The 25,934-nt window shown below is 38.6% G+C and overlaps 1 protein-coding gene across 2 annotated transcripts; it reads left to right on the top strand.

Moving 5' to 3' along the window:
• The first annotated feature begins 12,719 nt into the window (after nucleotides 1-12,719).
• Nucleotides 12,720-25,563, top strand: LOC149022496 (uncharacterized). 2 transcript variants are annotated; one of them, XM_089150567.1, is made up of 4 exons: nucleotides 12,720-12,949; nucleotides 13,872-13,987; nucleotides 23,302-23,420; nucleotides 24,722-25,552. In XM_089150567.1, the coding sequence occupies exons 2-4, from the start codon at nucleotides 13,906-13,908 to the stop codon at nucleotides 24,836-24,838; spliced, it is 318 nt and encodes a 105-aa protein (XP_089006693.1). In that variant the 5' UTR covers nucleotides 12,720-12,949; nucleotides 13,872-13,905; the 3' UTR covers nucleotides 24,839-25,552. The 2 variants fall into 2 exon arrangements, with proteins under 2 accessions (XP_089006693.1, XP_089006694.1); XM_089150568.1 differs by lacking the exon at nucleotides 12,720-12,949 and having other exon boundaries at nucleotides 13,878-13,987; nucleotides 23,268-23,420; nucleotides 24,722-25,563.
• Nucleotides 25,564-25,934: the final 371 nt, after the last annotated feature.

Genomic DNA, 25,934 nt, shown 5'->3' with positions numbered 1-25,934 from the left:
TTAAATCACAAGAAAAAGAAATCCCAAAAGACAATCTTCATCTAAGGGGGATCCCAATTTATAGTAGAGATCTTTGGTACATTCTATACTACCATCAATGTCTCATTAACAAGTTTGGGAAAGGAAAAGCTTTTTTTCATTTACAACCAAACTTGGAAAATGAAGAGCTTCGGTTATTAATGAATCAAGTTTGGGAAACGAAAAGCTTCGGTCATTTATTAATGAAGCTTGAAAATGAGAGGTCTCTTGGGAAATGAAAGACCCATAACACTCCATTCATGAACCTTACTTGGGAACTGTAAAACCCAAATGTTTATTAACTTCCATGCATGAACCATCTTTGGGATTTGAAACACCCAATCAACCATAATTATTTCATACTTATTTCCCAAAATTTCTCTTAATGAACGATTTTCATTCACATATGCTCATTTTCCTGCAGTAACAGATCACAACCATCTTGTGGCATGGAAGGTCTCTCATAACACTTAAAAATAACAGCAATGGTGACGGCTGGATTATGGATAGACCATAAATCACAACAATTTTATAAAGAAAAACACTTGTACAACCATGGTTTACAAATTAAAGAATTTCAGTTTTGAATTAAATTGAATTGGGAAGAGGAATCACTGCTCCAAGTGTGATGCTGTTCGACCCCAAATGATAGTCTCGATTTGGTTCAATTTTGACTCCCTTGGCTCACACATGCTGTGTGCGTGTGCACATGGCAGCGTGTGCACACTGCCATGGTGGCATAGTTGAACAAACAAGCGCGGTGGCTACATGAGAATCTTCTCAGTTTGATGAGTTACGCACAACGGTAAGGGCCAAAAAGTCACCCTCCTCCTCTTTGAATTTTATAGGGTGCATTATTTGATTGTTGTGTCATGTTTTAATGGGAGAGTAGAAGGCTCCTATCGACAAGGGAGAATGAGGAGGGGTGCATAAGGTCACAGTTGGAAGGCTTCGCAGAACAAGCTAGAGAATATAAGGACGCGTTTGATAACGTTCTTAAAAAATATTTTTGGCAGTCTTCTATTCTTTGGGAATGGAAGAACGAGTTAGAGGCATTTGATAAAACGGTTCGTTCTTCTGTTCTTTAAGAACGAACCAGTCAGAAAAGTGTTCTAAAGAACGCTTTTTGCAGAACATCAAAAAGATGTTTTTACTAAAGAACATAATCAAAAGTGATAAAATTGGTTCAAATGGAAGCTTTCAAACGAGTTTATCAAACACCAATTTTATTTTTCAACCCAAAAAAGAAAAAGAAAAAAACACCAACTTATTCTATTATTAGTGTTCTGAAAATATTTTCAGAACGGATTTATCAAATGCCATTTTCAAGCAAAGAACGGTCTTTTAGCACAGAAACATTAAAAAATGGTTCTGCATAAAAACTGGTTTTTCAGAAAAGAAACGTTACCAAACACATACTAAACGAGAGCATGCCACATCCTGAAAACTCTGGCATGGTTAACCAATTGGTTCAGATTTCAAAAATCAAGATTAGTTTGACTTGAGCTGGATTTGGAATGGATCCGCTAAATTGAATCCTAGTTCGGGTTTATTCGTATTGTTATTAATTGAGCTAGATTTGATTACCAACCATTTAGAGCTTTTCAGATATCCCATTGATAAGATTTGGGATTCGGAAATTTGATTCCAAGAATCATATTGGGATTGATATTTCCAGATTCAGAACCAACCAAGACCAATAGTCCGATAACGTTTCATGTTATCTCTATATCAAGAAAACTAGGGTTAGAATCTAGATTGATGGAACACAAAAGACCAACTTGGAGTGAAATCAAACAAATTTTGATCCAATCAGAGTAGAAGTCCTTAAGATCTTTTTCCCTTCCCACAAGGCAAGTTGTAATTAGAGTCAACAAGATCCCCGACTAAAAGTATTATCTATCATTCAATTATTTTGGCGTGTCCCAGGCATGACTCTCTTTGGCACCGTAGAGCTTAAGTCATCAATAAAACTTCACTCCATAAAAATCTTGGGTTGTCATATCAAGGCCTTTTTGTGATCATCAACAACATAATTTAAGACCTCAGTTCCGCACCCTCTAAGAAATAAAAAATCCCCATTGCCATTTGAAATTTTTTTTATTTTGGTTATCATTTGAACTTTTGTTTAAAAAACTAATTTTATTAAGAGACGAGAGTTACTTGTGACCAAAGAAAGAAATTTCGTTCGTTTCGCCCGGTTCGCTGGGCAGCGAACCGAGCGAAATGACGAAATTTCGCCTACATTTCGCCGAACTTGGGCTTTGAAATTTCGCCCAAAAAGCTTTTTCATTCTGAGTCTTCTGAGTACTTCCAAATACTGAGGTGAGATAAAGACAAAACAAGCATTAAATGCTTGTCTCCCCATTAATGTAAATAAACAAGACCTCTTCAACGTGATTTATTTTAAAATAATAAAATCTATTCAACCTGCACTTCAGAAGTTTCAGGTTTTGAGTTCGTTTCTTTCTCATTTCTTCTTGTCGACGCCGCTGCAACTCTGATGGATGGTTCGCCGCTGCTACTCGGATGGTTCGCCGCTGCTGCTATTCTGATGGTTCGCCGCTGCAAGCCAAGATCTGTCTCACTGTGTTTTTTTCTCTTTCTCTATTTCTTTCTTTCTTCTTCTTCATCTCTTTCAACGATCCAGAAAAACAGCACCACCGGTGGTATTACTCTTCAGTTTATTTATGTTTCTCTCTTTCTTTCTTCTTCTTCTCCATCTCCTTCAACGATCTGGCAAAAACAGCACTAAATCCGGCAATTTTCGTTTGGTTCGCCGGGAAATCAACGATTTTCCAGCGACATTTCGATTTTCTGGCAACCATTTAAACATCTCGTTTCGCCCCTGGTTTTGTTTCGCCAGGGGGCGAAGCTGGCGAATTTCGGCGAATTTCGCCGAAATTTCTTTCCATGCTTGTGACCTTGTGCAAATTTTAAGGGGGTGCGTTTAATTAAAAAATTCCTCATGCACTAGGTACAATATTTATGAAAAAATCTCATCAAACGATGGTTGTAATGCATTGCATCTCATTATATTATTATTTTAATATTATGTTAGTATGTTCTATATCCTAGATTAATAATTAGTGACATTTGTACCCCTTATTCATAACTGGGTCGATATACATTTTCGTCTATCGGTCTCTCATATGACGGAATTCTACTGAACAAAAGACAGGAAAATGACTTACGTAATTTTATACACTTAGAAGTATTAAGAAGTTAACCTGTAGTAGAACCGTAAGACCCCAATGTGACTTGCAATTATTTATCTAAAGCCTATTATTCTAACTCAATGCCTTAAATGAGAAAATGTGACAAAAAAGGTGGAGTACATAAAGGAAGAAGAGCATAGGTGTTAATTGGAAGATAAAGAAAGGAATAAATAAGAGAAATATATTACCTTCAAGAGAAGACGTCAGAGTTTACATAAAGGAAGAAAGAGAAATGGTGACACCTAGCGAATAATTGTCACCAATTACTATTATTAAGATAAATAAAATTATAAAATATAGAAAGAATAAAAAGTACATGGGGTGAGGGTTTTGTGTGGAGAAAGAGAGAGAAGATTGAGAAAGAGAGAAAGAGAAAAAGAGAAGTAAACAGAGAGGGAGAGAAGGGGAGTTGTTTGAGGGAGAAAAGATAGAAGAAATAAGAGAGAGGTGAAAATTGTAAAAGGGTTATGCAAAAATCATCACCGTACTCAAATTTGGGGACATGTTCATGCCAAAGCAAACACCTAATGGATCAAATTTCTCAAAACTTAGATTACTTGAAATTATGGTTTTTTAATTCCCTAGTTGCGTTTTTTTTTGTGAGAAAATTAAAAGTTTTATTTATTTAACTGAAATCCCTGGGGGATCTTACACATTAGAGTCAAAGAGTATAATCCAAGATAAAAAGTGGTGGGGGTGGGGAGAAATGGTATATGAACCAATCCTGTGTGCGGGCCGCTACTTTAGCAAGTTCATCGGCGGCAAAATTGGCTTCATGAGGGATGTAGGAGAAGGAACATTCAGTAAAGGATGCTGCTAGCCTATGGATGTCGGAAATGAGGTGTCAGATTTTCCAACTTCCACAAGATTCCGTATGTGTAAGGGAAAGAACAAGCAACTGCTTATTGCTTTCTACTTGGATATGTGTGAGTTGGAGGTTGAGACCGAGACAAAGACCGCGACGAACTGCTTGTGCCTCGGCTGTAAGAGAGTCCTGAGAACTCGTTCCTTGTCCAAAAGCAAACACCACTTGACGACACGAGTCACGTGCTATACCACCAATCCTTGAGCATTTTGGATTAATAAAAGAAGAGTCATCCACATTTAATTTGATCTTGCCCTGAGGTGGAGGTTCCCATCGGATAAGAGAGGTAGATTATCAGGAAGATGAAGAGGGGTTGGGGGGGGGGGGGAATGCATGGATTGCTTGTTGTAAATGCACCATGGCTTCAGGAATCTTTTGGGGGGTAGAAGAGTGGATAATCATGTTATAGTATTCCCAAAGAGCCGAAAGGGTGACAAGAGTTTGAAAGGGCTGCTATTTGTGAGAGGGAAAACCAGTAGGTTGGCTTCAGGAATCTTTGGGGAGGTTCCCTAGTAGCTTGATCACTGTGTGAGATTGGAAATCCCTTATCCGGAATTGGATTGTCGTTCGGATCAGCCCTTTTGTCTTTTTGAAAGATATACCCTGCATACTATATCGATTGTAACTTCTTTGTTATGTGTCACAATCGAGCAATTAAATATATGTTGGAAAGAGCATCCAAAGACCTACTTTTCTTGTGCTTATGAAAAACCCTGAATTCGATCAGAAAGTGGGAAAAACGGTTGATGAAGTACGGGTATGTACGAAATCCGATCAAAGTCAGTATCATGTTGGACTGTACAGAGTGGCCTTACACTATGGTTGTACATGTCTTTGTAAAAAAAGATTAAGATTTGATATGATTGGTGATGCAACGGTAAAATTATAATTTGGTAAAGGAAGGTATTTAACTTAAAAAATATAGGATCATAACTCCATATTTGTGAGTATTATAACTCAGTCCATCCTATGCAAAATTTTATTGTATCTTTTTAACTATCATGGCATAGATTTATGTATTTTGATACATGATGGCATATGCAATAATTTTTTATTGAATAATCAACTAATTCAGGATATGATTAATCTGTGCATGATTGATGTGCATACATGCAAGTGTTTTACAATGTTGTCATGGTCAAATAATCTAATGGATTTCTTTTGTTATGGATTATTCATTATTCTTGTATGTTAAGCATTACTTGAAAAGTTAAATAAATGCAAGACTGAAATAGAATAAAAATATTGTACTAATAAGCATTGTCCTTGTAAGTCTTGTTAGGCATTGTGGTCAAAGTTAAAGTGGAAAGATTGGGTCTAAGCTAATGATAGTAGATTATGAGGTGTATATGACATTGTGCCTTGAGAATGAACCCACTTCGATGGTATAGCCTCTTCAGTGGTGAAGAGGTAGCCACTTTGGAAGTGTAGGGTTGACATTTGGGTGGTTTAGAGAGTGGTACATTCTCCAAAGATTTTTAGGCTTATAACTATAATAACTCATAATTCTCTATAGAAGCGATTGTCTTCTTATTAACCAGATGTTAGAATAAGGGGCAGGTGGAGTATAAACTATATCAGGGGATCTTTTCTTTTTTTTAGTAGGATCATTTGGGTCTCTTCAACCAAACCATATACAATCATTTCAGGTCTGTCAGATGGACCTTGAATGGAAGGCACTGTAATAGCCTCAATAGTAGGAGAGTCATATGGTAGAGGTTTAGGAGTACTAGTAAGGGTGTCAAAACCTAACTCGAACCGTTAAAACCGGACTGAACCGGCCAGAACCGAAGCTTAATGGGCTGTGTTTGGGCTGAACAACTTTAGCCCGCAATGGTTTGGGCTGGGCCGAGCCAGCCCGTGTGTGGCCCGCTAGCCCGAACCGTTTGGCCCGAAACTAGCCCGAACCCAAACCAACCCGTTAAACCCATTATTAATAAATTAAATAAATTAAATTTAAATGTAAAAGACAAGAAAACCCCCAAGTGTTCATTTATTTTCCTTAATTGTTTTGCTTTGGAACATGCAAACAACAAGCTAGTCAAAGCCTTTGCCATTTGAAAGATGGGTTTAGTGAATATTTAGCAGGTATTATCATTTGAAAATCTTTAAATACTTTATTTTGATCCATTTTACAAGTATTAAGAAGAGGGAGTAGAATAAGTAGAGACAACCCACTAAAATTTATCAAGATGCCAACTTTCATTTGTATATATTAGTTCTATAATTTTTACTTCTTTGAAGAAAAAAGTTTTTGGTTTGAACACCGAACACAAGAGACTTGGAGAGAACTTAATGTTTATATGTGTTTACATGCTCTTGATAAATTTCACACATCAACAAAGTACTCAAAACATACCGCTAGAAAACCCGAACCGTTAGTAAACCCAATTTTAAACTGTTAGCCCAAACCGTTAGTCAACCCGAACCCAAACCGCACCGGCCCGAAACCATTATTTTCTTAATGGGCCGTGTTTGGGCTGAGTATTTTTCAGCCCGAAACCGTTAGGCCCGGCCCGAAACCGGCCCAACCCGAACCGTTGACACCCCTAAGTACTAGCATGTAGATACTCTTTACCATTATGTAAAGCATACACAACTTTGCACTCGTTGGAAGACTCTTGTAGTTTTTGACTTTGCACGATATTAAGCTAGGCGTAGGAAGTCCTTGTTGAGCCAACCTTTGATGTCTAGGATTAGGCTCTAGTTGACTAAATAATTTTTCTTTTTCCTTTTCATTCAAAGTTGTGGCAAGCTAGGTGAATTGTCTTTTTACATTATTATGACTTATCATGAGAAAGATCATACTCTTTTCTAGCTCACTAATTCTAACTGCTTCTCCAGTATTTGTAAAACCAGCGGGCTGTTGGTAAGGTACTTGGGGAGATGGCCTAGCAAAATTGGTTTAGGGATCTAAAGTAGGCATAGCAAAAGTAGCTAAAAATTGTGTGGTGCAAAGTTGGGCCTTTGGGTGCCAAGTTGCCCTTAGTTTTGGAAGTCAGAGGGGCGTCAATGTTTCCCTTGGTTCGAAGAAAAATTAGGACAATTTCTCTAGTCTGGATTGTAAGTATTGTTGTACTACTTATTCTGATAAAGTGCACTTACATTTTTATTGGTGGTGTTGCCCCCTAAAGTGTTGGGGCATTCATAGAAATTTGATGTTTGACTTGGTGGACTAGGTTTGGTGCTTTAGGTATAATGGCTTCCATCATTTTAATGATACCATCAAGATGAGCTTCTTTAGTTATGATACCATCGATGTTGTAACCTCTACCTCCTATTGCTCTTTCATTATCTTGAGTGGACTCCCACTCCTTTATCTTTTCAGCTAGATCAACTAAAAATTTCAAGCTTCTCCCTTGTCTTTTCAGCTAGATCAACTAAAAACTTTCAAGTTTTATTTTCATCCTCATAAGTAGTAAAACTTGAAGGACACATTGACTTTAACATTTGCCTAGCATGGTAATTGATTCCTACTTAAAATTATTTGGCAAATATGCCATTTTTCAATTCTATGATGGGGACATTCTTGGAGAAGGCCTTGAAACATCTCCATGAGCTTTGAGAATGATTCTTGTGGCTTTAATCTAAACTGCGTAATATCACTCCTAAGTTTATTTGTTTTATGCACAAAAAAAACTTCTTAAGGACTACTAATGTAAATTGACTCAAAGTGGTGATAGTGTGAAATCCCACCTAACTCTAACCTGAACACCCTATTTGTTTTGGATGAAGAAGAGCTTGATTGGTGTTTGACCTTGAAGTTGGACCTTGAGTACAATATTGAATCTTTGGAAGGTTCTAAGAAGTCAGGTCAGACCTCTCCCTTAGTGTAGATCCGAAGACCCGAAGTGAAGGAAGAAGACATTGTGGGCCATCTCAGTTGAAGACATGGTGTTTGACCCAAAAACCATGGAGTTGATGGTGGAGTTCCCTATTTGGAAACTTTGTCTAATTTGGGGAAGAAATTGCATCTAGATGTTGAAGAGCTTGGTTGTTGGACATGTTTTGGAAGGTCCCTGAATGTTAGGTAAATCATTTGTTGAGTTGGGAAAAGTCCCATTGAAAATTTTGAGGTTTGGAGCTTGAAATCCTTGTTTTTGGGCTTGCTGTCAGCCTGGGTCGATCGGCCTGACATACCCAGCTGAGAGACCAACAAGGTCAGGGACAGTTTTGTAAAACTCAATTTTTTATGCTCTATACATTAGAACTTTGTGGATTTCAGCCCCATTATGTTTTAAAGCCTCTGGAGAATGTGGGAAGGACCTTAGAACCTCCTCTTCGAAGCCAAGGAAGATCCCAAAGCATCTGTTAGAGTTTCTCCGTTGAATCTTCTCCTACAAGGTTAGTTTTCAATCTCTTTCTTCTGTTATCTATTCTCTCTACTATTTCTTCTAATTGTTTTGATTGTGAGGAAAGTATTACACTATTGTAATGGCCTATTCTATGATCCTCATAGTCTTAGAGTGAATCCTCATTCACTCTATATTTCCTTGAAGCCATATGGTGAGTTTTCTATATTTTGATCTTGCATGAGACCATGAGTTACTCTCTCTTTGTTTTCTATCTACCTTTTTGATTGAGAGGAAGGTCTCATGCCATTGTTATGACCTTTCCTTCTATCCCCATAATTTTAGGGTGAATCCTTTTTCCCTCTATCACTTTGTGACTCTACTTTGGAGTGATTTTGAGGGGAAATTCTAGGGTAACCTTCAAGAATGGGTATCATTCAAAGACCTTGATTTTTCTTTCACGTTAGACCCTTCCCAATTCCAATTCTTGATTTTGAAATATTGTTCTTTTTTTCCTAGAGTGAAACCCCCTATCTCTCTAGTCTCTCCGTGAAATCCACGGATCGATTTCGGTAAAAACCCTATTTTATGGTTCCATTAGAATTCTTTTCTATTCACCATGTTTGATTATTGAATCATCATAGATGGTCTTAGTATGTTTTTGTGCAACTCCCCTTCGAATTTCGGAGTAATCGGACGTCAAACAAAGGAGTTATGACCAATTTAGGTTTTTTGTCCGTACAAATCACTGTGGGTCGATCAGACCTGAGAGACCCAGCTGAGTCAGTGACAAAAAATTTGCTCTATTTTGCTTCCGTTTCGTCTCCGATCGTTAGGGTTTGTTCCTAATGCTTAACCCATGTTTGTTTAGTGTTATTTTGGTGATTTTGGACTTGCCCATTGATCTCTTTCTTGAAGTTTATGAATCGAATTCAAGGTGAGTACGTTCACTCATAATATGCATGGTTACATGCTTGTTATGATATGATTCAAATGCATGAATTAGCTATTGTTGTTTTACTTTCTTTACATTATGTTACTTCTATAATTACAGTAGCATGCTCATATTGTGATTTACATATTGAAATTGATTATTGAATGATGTGAATGTGATTTGGATTATGATGTGATATGTGTGGAATCATGCTATGATGTCAATGTCTAGGTAGTAGTTGTGGAATGTGGAATGCCCTTTTGGCGTTTCTGTCTTTGGACACCAGTGGAGGTGGCATGGGATGTTTTCCTATGGTGGCCTTTGACGCTTTCCCTGACTACTGGTTAACATACCTAGGGCACGTCTAGAAGTGTTGGCTAGGGAAACCCCTGTCATATTTGACCCTATCGGAAAGGGAATTGAGACTGAGTGACCCGTGGCAACAATGGGGATTTGTGAGCACTGAAGACTGTTTATCAACTCGTGAGAGGACATGAATCACATTGTGGGGGCCATTCATTGGTAGGGTTGCATGTGGTAGCCTTGGGCTCATGGGCACTCAAGACTGGTAACCAACCCGTGAGAGGACAAGAGAGCTTCCCGTTTACTATGTGTGGATGACCAATAGGGTTAAGAGTCTACGTAGCCGAATGAGACGGTGACTCTAGGGGGAAGGATACTGGAAAGGATCGCAGGAAGCGAGGAATGAATGTATATAACCCTAAGTAGATATGACTCAGTAGATGATTTGCATTGGGCTAAGGTTAACCCTGAACACGTGCCAATACTCAGACCAATGGTGATGTGAGAGAGTGGTAACCTAAATCCCAGCCATAGAATGTTTGAGAAGGATGCAGGATCCAATTACCAACGGAGAAAAAGATACCAGGAAGGTTGAGGGAGAGTGATTTGAGACCTACCCAGAGGAGTATAGTGCTATGACTTAAAGCGTGTTTGCTAGTAGAGGCCAGCATATATAGAGTTAGAAGCATACTTGAATTCATTGTCTCATCTCATGGCATTTATATTGCTTAGGATTGTGTGTGAAGATGTTTATTATGGTTGAACTACTTGCTAAGTTCTTCTTGAGCTTGTCCTTCAGGGACATGTTTTTCGATGCTTTTGTAGGATCGGAAGAGAACCCGTGCTACGATACAGAGGACCCTTCCTTGCATGTTACAGCTTCGGAAATCAATGGAGAAGATCATGACAAGTGGTGTGACCAACACACAGGTTTGGACTACACTGACGGCTCCTATTGATGGTAGCCGACATCGTTTTATTCGCCGATGGGATCGTGAGCTAGAAGCTGATCTAAAGTTACAAGAGCACAACCCTAAGGTGACGAAGGCGAGGATCAAAGAAGAAGAAGAGCCGACAAAAGAATTTTGATTAGTTTACTCTTGTTCTTCTAGATTTTATTTTTAATTGTGATAGCTTTAGACTTTGCCTAGATTTCTATCTACCTTCTGCGTTTGTTTGTGTGATATATTTCCGCAATACTTTACAGTTATCTTTTGATTGGTATTTTGTTATCCGCACTCTGATATTCTTTTATGATCCTTCTGTGATCCTTTCTTGATTTTTATTATTAAATTACTTGAATACAATGATTTATTCTTGCTTTTGATTATGTTATTGTGCTAAGTAGATATGATAGTTCTTAAACTTGATCTTCGACGCTGTGGATCACACACTTAGGTATTCCAGATAGGGTACTAGCTGGGTGGATGTGACAGAATGGTATCAGAGCCCAAAGTTTTTGGACAATCATAACCACAGAACACAGTAATGAAATATCCTTGAGTCATAGGTCCAGAAGTGACTCAAAGTTTCTTAGAAATGAATAATAAAGAACCTTGGACCAGAAACTTGAATCAATAAATCAAAAAACACCAAGTTTAAATAATGCACAATAACCATAAGTTATGACTTATACTTGGGTTGTTGTTATGGGTTACAGTTATGAGTCGAGTTATGAGTTGTCGTTGTGTGTTGTTGTATGAGTCTTAGTCGAGAGTTTTTGTTATGAGTTGTCATTGTGAGTCATAGATGTTATGAGTTGTCATTGTGAGTCATAGTCGCTGTGGGCTGTTGTTGGGAGTAATAGTCATGAGTGGTCGTGATGAGTCATAAGCCAAACGTTGAACAATTACTAATAAAACAAAAGAAAAGCATAATGAACAATAACACAAGTGATACAGAGTTAACTTCATTAATCACTTACGAATTTTTTACAAGTATGAAAGTGAATACATCTGTGATGACATAAGATGAATTCCTAGAACTATCTGTCTAGGTGATCGTTTATGAGAATCAAGCTGATCTCTCATAGCTCGAGACTCCTCTAGTTGTGACAATTGATCTTCTATAGTGTATATGTGTGTCTCTATCCTCTCTAGCATGGAAGATTTTCGTTGACAACTGAGAAACGACATCCGATGCCTCTGAAGTTGAATGCGAAGGACCTCCAACCTCAAACTGTCGAGGTGGAATAGTTTCTTCCTCATCTTCCTGAATCTCCTAATCTTCCTCATCATCATTCTCACTTTGAGCCTGAACCTCATCCGGAGTTTGGACTGTTGCCTCCTCATCCTCATATAATCTTTGCCCGTGGCATAGTAATAGTACTCTGACCTCGATTTGGTGAAAATTTTGGTTTTATCCTAGCCTTTAGATCAACATATTACATGCGGTGCCCTCTTAGACCTCATTGAACACTCCTTTGGAGATACTCTCAATATTCGATAGAAAGGAGCCAAAGCCTAGAAAATTGAAGGGGCCAAGGGGCATGTAATTTTAGTTTGGTCTTTCCAAAAATTGTAACTTGTTTTGTGTCAATACTTAAGGCTGCATTTGTTTGCAAAGGTGGGGTGAGAAAAAAAAATGTGGGTCTCATGTGTAGTAGAGTGAGGGAGAAGGAAAGGAAAGGAAAGGGTTTTGTGAAAAAGTGATAGTGGTCAGTCCCACTTTTTACATTTTCCAACTTTCCCATAAAGTCCCACAAAATATGTGGGGTTTTAAAATAGTTTGGGGTGGGAAAGTTGGACTGCCACATCACCAGACAAGTTCCCAAGTAACCAAACAATCTAGCATTTTGGGATTTAAAGGAAAAGTAAGAAATCTACAAATTTTTCAAGAATTTTCCCACCCCACCTTTATTCCAGCAAAAAAATCGTAGCCTAACTGAATTTTAACAACTTCCAAGTAACTGAATTATAGTTTTACTAACAACGGGGGAATCCGATTGATACAATCTTATTCTATAGGGGTCTAATTGGATTTTGGGTGAACCGCGGGGTGGAATTAATTCAAAGAGTAAAACTCAAAAAGGTAGCTATGAGAATTTCCCCGAAAATGGTTACCAAAAAAAAAAAAAAAGAATTTCCCCGAAAATAAGGGGAAAAAAAAACCCTGTACCTCGATTTGGTCTTCATCTTCCAGACCTTCGACCGCTGCAACTAAAGAAGACCCTTTTGGCAACGTTTACAGGTTTGCAGCGGTTACTCGGGCGAGATTCCGGTCTCCGTCTAAGCCACTAAGTCTACTTCTTTCTTCATCTCTAGTGGATTGCAGAATCTCTTCTTCCTTTCCAGTGGATTGCAACGGTCCCTTCCTCACTGTGAGTATCTCTCGTGCTCTGTTACTTCGTTAACTATGTTTTGTGAATTCAGAGAAATTGGGGGTTGGATGAGAAACCACCAATTTAGGATAGCAACAAGTGAATCCCAATATTAATATTGTATCTTGTCAGACTTGCGTTAGTTACTCTTCAGACCCAGGTACTTATGCATTACTGCGTGTTTATTGTTCTCCTTTCCTAGAAAAATATTGAAAGAACTAACCATTTGAAGCAAACAATGGTCTTAATAGAAGGAAAAATAAATATGATTGGTGCTGTTGATTTTACATTTTCAATTTTCGAAAGGGGAACGAACCAGCGGTGGTGTTTGGTGGGGTTGTTACGTCCATGTGTACAGCAGTGCCACTGCCTTGTAGGTGTTCAACATGGATTTAGAGCTGCTAGTGTCATGTCTGGCTGTTGGTCTGGTGGACTCCTATTGTTCAAATTTTGCTTACTGCATCTGCGTTCAGTTTCAGTTGAAGCTAAAATGCTGCAACCCCTTGTAGGCTTATTGAGCTCCTGAAAATATTTTTTCTTGTATGTTCTAGTTACATATGAATAGTAGATAAGAATGACTGGTTATTGGGAAATGTTCTGATTGATTAGGCTGTGTTATTGTGTGTTCTGGTTTCTTGCATATTCATCTTTTGGGTTCTCTAATTGTATTCGTCTATTGTGTCATGCTTATACCATTGTGTGAGTCTTTTTTTTATTTTTATGAAGTCATTGTCTGCATTCTTTTGTTTTGTATTAGATGATGTACATGTTTGTTGCATTGTGAATATGCTCGTGTTTTTGCTCTGAGCAACCATATTAAACATGTACCTGATAATTTGATTCCCATATGTTTGGATAGATTTTTTTTGATTGGCTTTACTCTAATAAGTAAAATTTGTGACATGTATATACAAACTGGCAGAAGCTTGATACAGGAGCTTTCTTCTCAAGGATCAATGAGTCAAAAGGAAGAATCCTCCAGTTCTGGATCACGTTTGTCCTGCACTGCTTGCTTTGATGCTCTCTCGTTTTGCTATTGTATGCATACTCTCGTCTTCTCTACTTGTATATTCCCTTGCATTGGTATAATTTCTCAGTATTGCACTTGCTATGAGATTCATTTTGATTCATCTCTAAGGAGCTTGGAATCCTTTTGAATTTCATTCCGTTACTTTTTTTTCACCTTTTTGAATTTTACTGTCTTTTGAACTTTCTTTTTACCTAGAAGTTATTTGATATACTTTACAGCACCATTGCCCCCTCCCTCTCACCTCTCTAGGGTATGGTGGGCCTGTAGGGACTAGGAGAAGGTGAAAATTATAGGGATAGGGGGAAGATCACAATTCTCAAAGTAAAAACACTCAAAACTTCTATCTCAGTTCATTCTGTCAACTGCTGGGTTACAAGCATGTACTTATTCCTAGTTGAACTATGAAACTAAAAATAAAGTGCAACTCAACTCTAACTTATTCCTATTTAAACCCAAACGCCGAAGCGATTATCAATCCAATAAATAGAACTAATTATTTCCAACCCTTGTTGGACGGTTGGACCAAATATCATTGAACTGGTTCTTACTAGGTTTGGGCTTTCAAAGTCTAACATGCCGATCCAACCAACTAGATGTTTCCACATCACAAATGGTGGGGAACATGCTAGAATAACAATCTTAATATGTGAATTTTCTTTCTTTGGATTAGAATTTTCTTGTCAAGAATTTATGAATTTCTGTATTTATTGTTTGGATACAGTGATGTTTCATGTCTTGCAGATACTGAATGTGGCTATTGAATCTGGTTTCTTGGGAAACTATTAGTAGCATTGATCTTATTGCATTTGTTAATGCCTGAGAAAATGAGCTGGAAGATAACGAATCAGAGTTACCACTTACCATATTGGCAGAAGGTGTTGGCTTGATGGTGTTAGTGGTCTTACAGGGAGTGAATAACCAATATGCATCTTTTATCACCATGATAATTCTAAGTAACAGCAGAAAGGAGGATAGCTGGCACTTGATCATTGGAGGACAACCACATGCATGCACATTGGGTCAGGTCTGATTTAGCCGGGGGATGTTGGGACAGGTGGAGGGGATGCATTCGGGGAAATATGGGAATTTGCTACGGGAGGGGAAATATATTGAGAGAGGTAAGGAATAGAGGGTAAGAAGAAACTTGTAAGGGTGGTTGCTAAGTAGATTTGCAGGGGGAGAGCAAAGGGCTCTGGGGTAGACTGTAGGAGAGGTTTATGGTTGCTGGATCAATGAAGTTTGTTACTGAACTGTTGAATATTGCTGTCTTGTTATCAATGGATGTTAATGGAGTTAATAAATATGTTAGTGAAGCTTATGTTTCCACTTCGTCTTGATATTACTCTGTTCTAGTGTGAGTGGTAGTGTGTGTGGTAGTGTGTGTGGGTGTTGTTAAGCTGAGAGCTGGGAGCTTGACAAATTGGTATCAGAGCGTGTCTGATTCAGGGGAAGGGTTAGAAGCCAAATGAAGTCCAGAGTGGAAAATCTCGAATCAGTGCTGAAAGAGTTGCAGGGGCAGATGGCAGCCCTTGACTCTAAATTGGGATCCCTAGCCCAACAAATGGAGAAAGAAGAACACGTTAACATAGAAGTCAGGATTGAGTTAAGGTCTTAGTTGATGAAAGGGAAGGCGGTGGAGGTTGAATTGCAGGAACCTGAGATTACTGTCAAGAGAGCAGTGGGTTCACCTCAAGCTCAGGTGGGGGACAATACACACAGGGGCTTGTGGCTGATGCTGTAGGTATGACTGGAAGGAGACTCAAGCTTTACCCTCGTTATTTGGAGATGCCGGTGTTCATGGGGGAAGGCCCAGCCAGATGGATAACTAGAGTGGAGAGGTATTTCATGGTGAATGGTCAGGGCCAGGAGGAGATGTTGCAGGTTGTGACCATTTACTTTAGATGATGCAGCTCTGGGGTGGATAAGATTCAAGGAAATCATTAAACTGATTCTCTTGTGGGAGCAACTTAGGAAAGAAGTGCTCTATTGTGTCGGTTATCCTCAGATGAAGAGCCCCCTAGAAGAACCTATAGGGCTCCTATGGTGGCTGTAATGGAGGGAGAATTAGAAGACTTAGAAGAGGAGGAAGAGGAAAGGGAGTGCTCACACTCACTCACCAGCCACACAGGCTCTTACAGACATAACTCAATTCATTCTATTCAACCCAAAAATTGTATCCTAATCAAGGTTGTCAAGGCGACAAAAGCGACCAAAGCAGTTGGGGCACCGCTTAAGTGCCTAGGCTGCAATACAGCAACCAAAGCAGTTGGGCCACATTCTTTTAATGCAACTATTTTATGTGGCACAAATAGCATACCGATAACTGATGTAGTTCTAGTATAGGCTAAAGAAATATTAAAGAATCATATTTATGAAAGACTATCATAAAAAAAGAACATTAGTTCATCCTGTCATAATACAAATATTCAATAGCATTTAGCAACATAATGTAATAACATCCTTTTTGTATGCATAATGTAATAACATTGTGAATTATGATTATGAACTATATAAAATTACAGGAAGTATTGGGAAAATATTTTTGGTTGTATGCGGAGAAAATATGCATTATGTGGTCTACAATATATACAATTGTTACCTTGTTGCGCAACTTTGACATCTGATTACCTGACTTTTTTTAATAAACGAATAATTCTAAATGAATTGGAAATCAATTTGTCAAGCTTTTTAGCCCTTTTTCCAAATAATTCTCCATCTAATGATTCCCAAATCCAAAATGAATAACTATTTTATATGGTTTTGTAGAACAAAGTTTGGTGTCTTGAAAAAATCCATTGAAAAGTCTGGGTAAAAAATATATAAAATGTGACCGCTTGGTGCCTAGGCGTCAATACAATGCATAAGGTGACAAAGCGGTGGTGCTTAGGCGATAAAGTGGCTGAAGTCTTGCATGTGAAAAAAACGGCTTAGCGTCTTAGTGACCACCTATGCCGACACCTTGAAAACAGTCTTAATACACTTTATTTAAAAGAAATAAAATTCAAATTCTAGTTGAAATCAAAATCTAAAATAATATTCTAAGCAAAGTTTGACTCATTCTTATATAGGAAATACTTAATTAAGTCTTAACTCTTATTGGTCCAAACCCTATTGGACCAGTTCTTCTGGGTTGGACCAAAACCGATTGAACTAGTTTGATACTGCATCACATCGGCAGAGTGGCACAGTCATAGAATATAAGCAATGATTTGAAGCCCTAGTGGTGGCTAGGGCCCCAGTTGATGGAGTTTTATGGCCAGATTGAGGGAAGACCTAGGCGGCGTTGATGTGCATCTATTTGCATCGATGACACTAAGGATGTGAATGGCCTAGTCTATTAAGGTTTGAAACTCAACTGTAAAGGGACATAAGGGGTCTAGTATGTATCAGACCAACCCAATGACTCACACAAGGGCCAGTTGCACCATATCAATTGGACCTAATAACCTAGTGACTCATAAACAACTAATTGATACTAGACTTGGCCCGTTGAATGGAAACCCAGCTCGTTCGACCTAAATTACTCCCAAACCTGAGATGGTAACTCACCTAGGCTCATGATCAGGAAAAGCCTCCTCTAGGAGTTACAACCCTAGCAATAACCAATTGAGATGGTTCACGCAACGGGAGATTAAAACCAAGATGGATAAGGGGTTTTGCATTAGGTGTGATGCTCCTTACTCTTGATCTCACTAGTGCTCCCACAAGCAATTGTTAGTGCTAATGAGGCATGAAGAAGAAGGCAATGAGTTGGTAGCAATAGAAGAGGACGACGGAATCAAGGAGGAAGATCCACTAGTTACTGTGAAACTCTAAACTAGTCGTTGGTAGGGTTTGACTCGCCCTGCACGATGAAACAGAGAGGGGTAGTCATCGGCAGTGAGGTGGAAGTACTGGTGGACTATGGTTCAACCCATAATTTTGTAGCTCAAGGGCTTGTGGAACCATAGGGGGTGATGGTGGGCAAGAAGGATTTTTAGATGATTTTGGGGACGGCCAGAGCATCGGAGGCAAGGGAATATGCGATGTTCTCGTGATTTCCATGGGATAGGTCACCTTTGCTAGGACATCCCCTACAAACTGGGTGATATTGACATCATACTACGTGTTGAGTGGTTGTTGACATTGGGGGAAATAAGGAGAAACTAGAGACCAAATTATGAGCTTTGATTGGCACGGAATGGTTGTGATGTTATGCAAGGACTTGGCTCTGGTTGGATGGAGACCATCATAAAGGGACTGTGGAAATCCATGCAAATGGGAGAAGGATTTTGGTTACAACATCTCACCGTAGTTGACGACACCAAGCGGCCATTGATGGACAAAGTGTTGGAGCGATTGCTGATAGAGTTTGAGCAGTTGCTTGCTAATTCCATAGGATTATCCCCTTTGAGATCACACTACCTCTTTATATGCCTGGTTGAGTTAGTACCCCATTGAACATTGGTCCTATCGTAACCATGGTACAAATTTCAGTTGAAACCATCAAAATTTCGACCCCAATCTTGGTTTTTGAAAAAAAGAGACGAAACCTAGATGGAGATTGAGTCAAGGATGTGGCCGTAGTGTTCAGCAAGTCATTTTGCTTACAAGGCTTTCCGAGGTCCATTGTCTCCAATGGTGATTGAGTCTTGCTTAGCAACTTATAGATGGAGTTGTTTTAATTGGCAGGCGCTTGTTTGAGATTCAGCAGTGTGTATCATCCATAAACAGATGGAAAAATGGAGGTGGTCAATTGGAGCTTAGAGATTTAGTTGTGTTTTTGTGCAAGGCAGCCCAAGGATTGGACTAATTGGTTAGCATCGGTGGAGTATTGGTATAATGCTTCCTTCAGCCACCAATATGATGCTGTTTCAGATGATGTATGGGTGAGAACCTGCGGCACTGTTGAGATGGTAGGGTGGGCAGTCCAAAATTTTGATGAGGTTGATGCCTTTGTTCCAAGGGTGGAACTTGGATTCAACATTATTTGTTGGGGGGGGAGGGGGAAGAATGAGAGTCCGAATCACCTCCGGATTCTAGGAGCACTGGCATTTTTTCCCCGCTCATATTGTGTAGACCCATGTGGGGCTCACTGGAGATCCCACCTTTGAATTATTTTATCATATTCAAATGTGGGCCCACACATTAAAAAAGAAAGGTGAAGTATTGATAATGACATTTTCCCCCCGTAAGGATCACTAACAAAAGAAGAAATCTTATAGAATAACTCTTTTTAGTTCTAATGAATGTTACAAATTATAGATATTCCATTCACAATATAAAATCAAATAAAAGAATAATAGAGAAAAAAAAAATGAGCCAGAGAGAGAATCCCTAATTGTAGAGAAGATTTAGGAATGGACTCCTAATGTTGAGCTTTTCTAAGTTTTCCCTAAGCTGCATGTGAAGAAAGAGGGAAGAATAAATGGGAAGGAAAGAGGAGAGAGGAGAGAACAAATAAGAAGGAAAGGACTGCCATCTTGTGAAATATGATTTGCAGAACCAATCTCCGGAATTTCACCTTGAGGAGAAGGTGAAACTGAAGGAGGGGAGTGTTGATAGGCCCTTAGTGTAGCGTGTGTACTGTGTACACTTGAAAGCATAGGAAAATGTATGGGGGATACAAGCAAATGAAAATTCTAACTATTAGCTAAAAGGAGGACAGCTGGCACTTGGTTATTGGATGACAACTACACCCATGCCCTTTGGGTCAGGTCTGATTTAGACAGAGAATGTTGGGACAAGTGGAGGGGATTTACTGGGGGAAAGATGGAAATTCATTAGGGGAGGGGAGGGTATATTGAGAGAGGTAAGGAATAGAGGCTAAGAAGAAATATGTAAGGGCTTGCAAGGTAGATATGCTTGGGGAGAGAAAAAGGCTCTCAGGTATTCTGTATGAGAGGTTTATGGTTGCTGGATCAATGGAGTTTTGTTACTGAACTGTTTTGTATTGCTGTCATGTTATGAATGAATGTTAATGAAGCTGTGTTTCCACTTCATCTCTGATATTAGTCTGTTCTACTGTGAGTGTGTGTGAGTGTTCTTCAGTTGAGAGCCGCGAGCTTAACGGGGTTCCTTCTATCTTCATTTGACATAGTTGATTTCTATTTTCATATTTGGTAGTTGACAACAATTAGTAGCTCACATCAGCTTAGAAACTTGAGTATGAGCCTTGTAACCCAAATTTTTAAATGGTCAAGGTTAGAAGTTTCTAATTTCGAGTCCCAAACTTTGACCATGTCACAAGCTCTTTTTTACAGTCCTTAAAGGAACCAAAAGTGGCCATAATAGTCCATGATTTTTGCTCAATACTCTGCTGCTGCTTGCATGGTCGCTCTTACAGGATTTCCTTAGAATTCAATCTAATGTGGAAGGGGCTGGTGTTTGATCCAGTTGACTCTTTGTGGTGCATAGCCCGGGATGCTGTTAGCTACTTTTTTTCTTCATCCTTATACTGCTATAAGACTGGTAGAAGTTGTATTGAACCATTAAACTCCTGATGCTTGTCAGACCTGAGCCTCCTGGTTAGCTTCCTTTTTTTCAGTCCACCGTCTAATTTTATCACCCCCTCTTTCCCTTCAACTTTCCACTGAGTTTTGTACCTTGAAAGATACTCAAACCAAGCGGTAGGCCAGCATGTTATAAGAAATTTCCCATGTTCTGAACTAATATGATCCAAACCATGCTTTGGGCTTCAGTTTGTGAAATTGGCAGGGAGATCTAGACCTGCATATTACATTAGACCTGAGTCATTACCTTCAGCATTAAACCTTTGTATTTCTGTCCCTTTCCCAGTCTTAAACTGCTCTTCTTTAAAAACCTGACTTTTCTTATTCTGCTTCACACCCTAGCTCCTATGTTTGCATTACTCCTGCATTAGATCCTGTTCTGTCCTTGTTGAGGCTTGCAACCTATCCTACATTACAACCCACACAGCACCCCACCCAGCCACCAAAAAATAAAAAACAAAAAACCACAAAGAGAGCTGGAGTTTTGAAATAAAAAGCATTACCTTGGCAATCACTTTCTCTTATTGGAATATTCTTGCTTCAATTGGATCCCTAACTTGTATGGAGATTAAGTTAAAGAATTTAAAGGCTTATTGTGTATTATGGTTTTAACAAGTTAAGGAGTCTTTTTAAGGCCTAGGATAAAAATGCTGCTGTAGGGTGTGCCAAAATGAAAAAGTGGTTAAATGGTTACAATTTTTGGATCTTTAGCCTCTGTTGGAGTTTAGGGAATAGCGTTCCGAGGATTTGGAAGTAGGTTTTGAGAATTCCAAGTCAGAACATTCTCATTCAATACACTAGCTGCAAAAGAATACCAATTTTAGGAATTAAGAAATATGGATAAGATAGAGAATAAAGAAGGGAAATGAAGATAGACTAATTAAGGATATGGCAGATGATCCACCTCGGGTTTCAGATTGATCTCCGCCTGAAACCTAATTCATTCCAAATATTAAGAAATGTTTGCTTTACATCATGGAGTCCATATTTTGGTCTAGTCCATTTGGCTGTTGTAAAGCTTTGAGGATTGTTCCTTTCTTGATTATAATTTTTCTTATCAAGAAACTGAAGGGAAAATATGTATGACTAAAATGGGATTTTAGAGGTTTTTACATGCACGCCCCTTCCCCCCCCCCCCCCCCCTGTGAACCAAAAAATAAAATAAAATAAAATAAAAAGGAGTGTGGCAACGTATTTTAGTGCACCTCCCCCACCGTCCCTTGGCTGTTAACGGTTGAGGGGAGAAACATCTTCTCCAACCCCATTTCTTCTTCATCTTAAGCTCTCTCTTTGTGGTTGGCTAAATCAAAATTTACGATTACGCCTCTTTCAGCTCCTTTGGGCTAAGGTCGAAGCCTGCAACCTCATTTTTTTCTTGGAGAAGATGAGACCCAAGTCATAGGAGACCTGAAATGTACTTGGACTTCACCATTCTCTCTGTTTGACTCAGGTGTAATAGGCCTGAGATTAGCTTTGCCATCAGTCACTCAACATTCTTAAATTGCAGAACCCTAATTATTGCCAGTGGAGCTTTTTCCCATGGTGAATTTTTGTGTTTCCTCGTCTTGTCCTAACAAACTTCATACTCCATGTATGGAAGGCAATAAGAACTTGAAAAGAATGAAAACGCAAACCACTAGTTGCAAAGATGAAGGAATTAAAATGGGAAGTAGAATGATCTCGGAATAAAAAGTCTCAAATCTTAGATTGTGTTTTAGTTCAGATCTAACCTTATTCTGTAAATTAGTTGGAAATAAATAGAATGGGATTTTATGACTTTCAGATTTATTGTATGGATGGGGTTTACTTTTGTTCTTTGAAGGAATCCTTCATTTTCATTTTCATTTAAGGGCGCGGAAGAAGAGGCTTAATCATAATTTTTATTCAAGGGTGAGGAAGAAGATGGATTCCCCTTCACCCACCTCGATGTTTAAGGTTTAAATTTGAAAACGTGTAAGTTAAGGGGCATTTGAGTCATGTTAACACATAAAGAGAATTTTGGTCATATTGAAAAAAATTTGAATTTCAATCATCAATTGGAAACAGTCCTTAACCTTTTTTTTTTTTTTTTTTTTTTTTTTTTGGGGGGGGGGGGTTGGTATTTGTAAGGTTTCAAGGTGGGAGAGGTGTATTGAAATATGTCAGAGAACTGGGGGGTGCATTAGAAAGCTCTTTAATTTGTTGCACAAAGATACAATATGGAGTTTGATGCTAATTGGCTTCACATCAATCTTTTTAAAAAATGTATCCTAATGTAGATTCATCACTTGCGACCTATGGAGGAAAAACGAAAAGAAATAGAATCAAGGATAGGAAGTGAGGCGGCACCAATCAGACAAGTATTGCCTAGCGACCCAAGGCAATAGTGACTGCCTAGATGCCAGCGAAGCACCTGGATACCAACATGATTCCCTGACAGTCTGACACCTATTTTCAAGTGCTCTCTTGGTTAATACTTGGTCATGGGTTTAAGTCCTAGGAACAGCCTTTTTGGAAAATGGGGGTAGGATTGTGTATGTCTGACTCCTCAGACGCTGTTAAACATATGAGCCTTGTATAGTGGATATGTTCTTGTTAAGCTTTTAGGGTACTTGCTTCGGCTTCAATATGCCGTGTAACTTTCTTATCAGCATTGTTTACCATCCCTTTTTGGACTCTTTTGAGAAAGTTGAGCTGACTTAATTCCCAGTTGATGTTTTTTTACTCCTAAACAAAATCGAGTTGAATTGATTTCTGGCTGTCTTTTATTCCAGAATATATTTTCAATTTATTTGTACTTATGTTTCTTTAGCATTAGGCTGTTGAACTAAAGAAGATTCATGTCCTGGCAGCTCCAGTTCACCAGATGCAGCAATATTACAGGGTTGGGGTACTTGATAACTGTTCTGAAAAGTGGACTGCGTTATTTGACTGTCTGAGTCTGAAAACAAAACGATCTTCTGAGATGCAGGTGAGCAATAATTGATTCTGTTTTTCATATTAAGGTTCATGCTACATGTTTTCTTCCTTCTTCCCTTTCTTTTTGCCTTTATACTAGGACCACCTACTATGCTAGGACACGATCCACTTCTTCTCGTGTTTGTATCATCAAAATGTTTTCTTTACTTGCTTCTAGTCCAATAATGTAGTTCTCGATCAGTTGGAAACTAACTAGAAATCAATAACCAGGATCTGCTGTGAACAAGGTTGTTCAGCTAGGTCAAAATGGGTGAATTTGGTGAAACTAGCGTTAGAGCTTGATGGTAGGGTTGTATCAAGTTGATTTAGGAGTCTTCTTAATGGTGATTTGGTTATGTTTTGTTGGTGGGAAGTGGGAAGAGGGCTGGAATGGATTGGCAGCAGTGGTTAGGATTAGGATTATGTTTTTTGAGAAGAGCAGCTTGGGGGAATCAAGGAAGAGAAACAGAGAAGAAAGGAAGACCAGCCAGAAGAAGGAAATTGCTTGGGTAATGCGCATGACTGTCAAGCCGAGATTTCGGACCGTTAGATCCGAAATTTTGGTCGAAATTGAACCTCGACCGTTGAATTTCAATGGTTGAGATCAAAATTTCAATCCAACGGCCCATAGTGTGTGGCTTGATGGTTACCCAAGCAGGACCCCAGAAGAAGGGCTGAATATTGTATTTCATTTAGGTAGATGCAAGGCAGCTTTATATAGGCCAAAAAGTACTAAAAATAGAAACACATAAAAGAGGCCAAGAGAGCTCGCATGCAATCTCGGGCTGGCGCCAGCCAGCGTCAGTGCATGGGATCTCGGGAGTATTCTCTTAATACTACCAAAATTGTTTTTGATAAAGGTATGTAGGTTATGTTGTATATGGTAGTTTTGGGATTTAAAAAATAAAAATTATAACAGTGGTTTAACCGGCGGTCAGTAACCGATTGGACTAATATGTCCGTGGAAAGTCCAGCTTTGGGGTGTGTTTGCTTTAAAGATAAACTGAGGTGTCAGTGTTTAAAGGCCTTTGTTTTGGGGTGCCGGGACAATTTTCTTTTTTCTTTCAATATTTAGTTTATCTTGTAATTCAAATATAGCCTAAAGGAGAGGAGAAAAGAACAAAGGTTTGTGCAGGTTTGGATATTTTGGTAGGAAACTGCTGTATGTCTGCATCCTCTCATTGCCTTTAACTGTGTTCTCCTTCCCTGATGTTCTGTTGTCATGATTTCATATTTTCTGTTTTTATGGTGATCCTCATTCTTTAAAGTTGATGCATAATTCGTTCTTGATAGTTGAGACACTGCTTTTCTCAGGAAATTTTGGAAACTCGTGAGAAAACTAAACCTCACATTTGGACTTTAAGGACACCTGAAGAAGCTTCGGCTCATTGGAATGAGTTGTTTGGCCATGTAAATGACCCAACTGACTAGATTGGAGCTTCCCCATTTCCTTGCAGATGCAGATGGTGATGTGCTTAAATGATTTCCGTTTCCCCTGTACACTTCAACCAAGGCTTGGAAATGCCTTAAGAGTTTACAAAGGGACTGAAAAAGAGTTGGGGTAACATTTATTTTTTTGTTTATTTCCTTAAAGTTTTATTAAGTCCACTTGATTGGTGGACTAAATTAAAAGTTGAAAGATTGAATGCTTACAGATGAGTTCTACCAAAAAAAAAAGAAAAAAAAATGCTTACAGATGAGGGAAAGTGAAAGGATTTCAATTTTGTATCTTAAAATACCTCTTATTTTCGTTTCTTGAATTTTCTCTTCCTATCAAGGTATATATTAGAAATCCAGATTGTCTATTTTCCTTACTTCCCATTCTGAGAACTTATATTTCTCATGGTTATCACTAGGGAATCTCCCTTCACTGATACCCTTCTTTTTTCTATATTTTAATGCTTTCTATGAGAAAAATACAATTGACTCACCTAAGAATAATTTTTTTTGTTCCCAAGTAATATGTAATTACATGTGTATAGTGTAGATTTGATTGCATCATTATCTTCAGTGATAGTTACTAGAGTAAATAGAGATGCAGCTCCTTGGGTGCAGTGGGTTGGAACAATTGTACATTTTCAAAGATGTTGAGAAAACAGTATTACAATTTATAATTTCTCTTCCCCGTTATTTTACCATCTGATAAAGGCAGCTCGCAATAATCTGTGGATCACAGTTGTAGTTTGAGGTCAAGGTATCGAGCTAGGTTTTCCCTCTCATTTTGGAACTTTGCTAGTCTGAAAACCTTGGGCACTGGGTTTGCCTTTCGCACCCTTCATGCTTAATAACCTAGCTGTTTTACGAAGGATTGCTATTGTGATCAGTTAGCATTCTTCTTGGTTGCTTTACTACAAAAGATTTAGTATTTCAAATTGGAGTATATAATTATTATAAATTATTGCTAAGAGAAATTAAAATGTAAAATTTTCCGCCTAATCCCTTGAGTTGTCCTCTAAATTAGTGACACCCCTTGAGTTACCCAATTTATTACTTACTCTGTATTTCCAATGTCATTAGTCTAGGTAGT

Source organism: Hakea prostrata, chromosome 3 (assembly GCF_041222555.1).
Source record: "Hakea prostrata isolate BN-2017 chromosome 3, UWA_Hpros_2, whole genome shotgun sequence".
In the NCBI taxonomy this organism is placed as follows: domain Eukaryota; kingdom Viridiplantae; phylum Streptophyta; class Magnoliopsida; order Proteales; family Proteaceae; genus Hakea; species Hakea prostrata.
Note: the sequence above shows the minus strand (reverse complement) of the source record. Positions and strands in the feature narration are given on the sequence as shown.

Excerpts from the sequence above, each read along its gene's own strand:
- LOC149022496 (XM_089150567.1), top strand. The coding sequence starts at position 13,906 with ATGAGTCAAAAGGAAGAATCCTCCAGTTCTGGATCACGTTTGTCCTGC. Across the intron at positions 13,988-23,301 it reads TGCTCTCTCGTTTTGCTATT|CTCCAGTTCACCAGATGCAG; the intron begins GTATGCATACTC and ends ATGTCCTGGCAG. Across the intron at positions 23,421-24,721 it reads AACGATCTTCTGAGATGCAG|GAAATTTTGGAAACTCGTGA; the intron begins GTGAGCAATAAT and ends TGCTTTTCTCAG.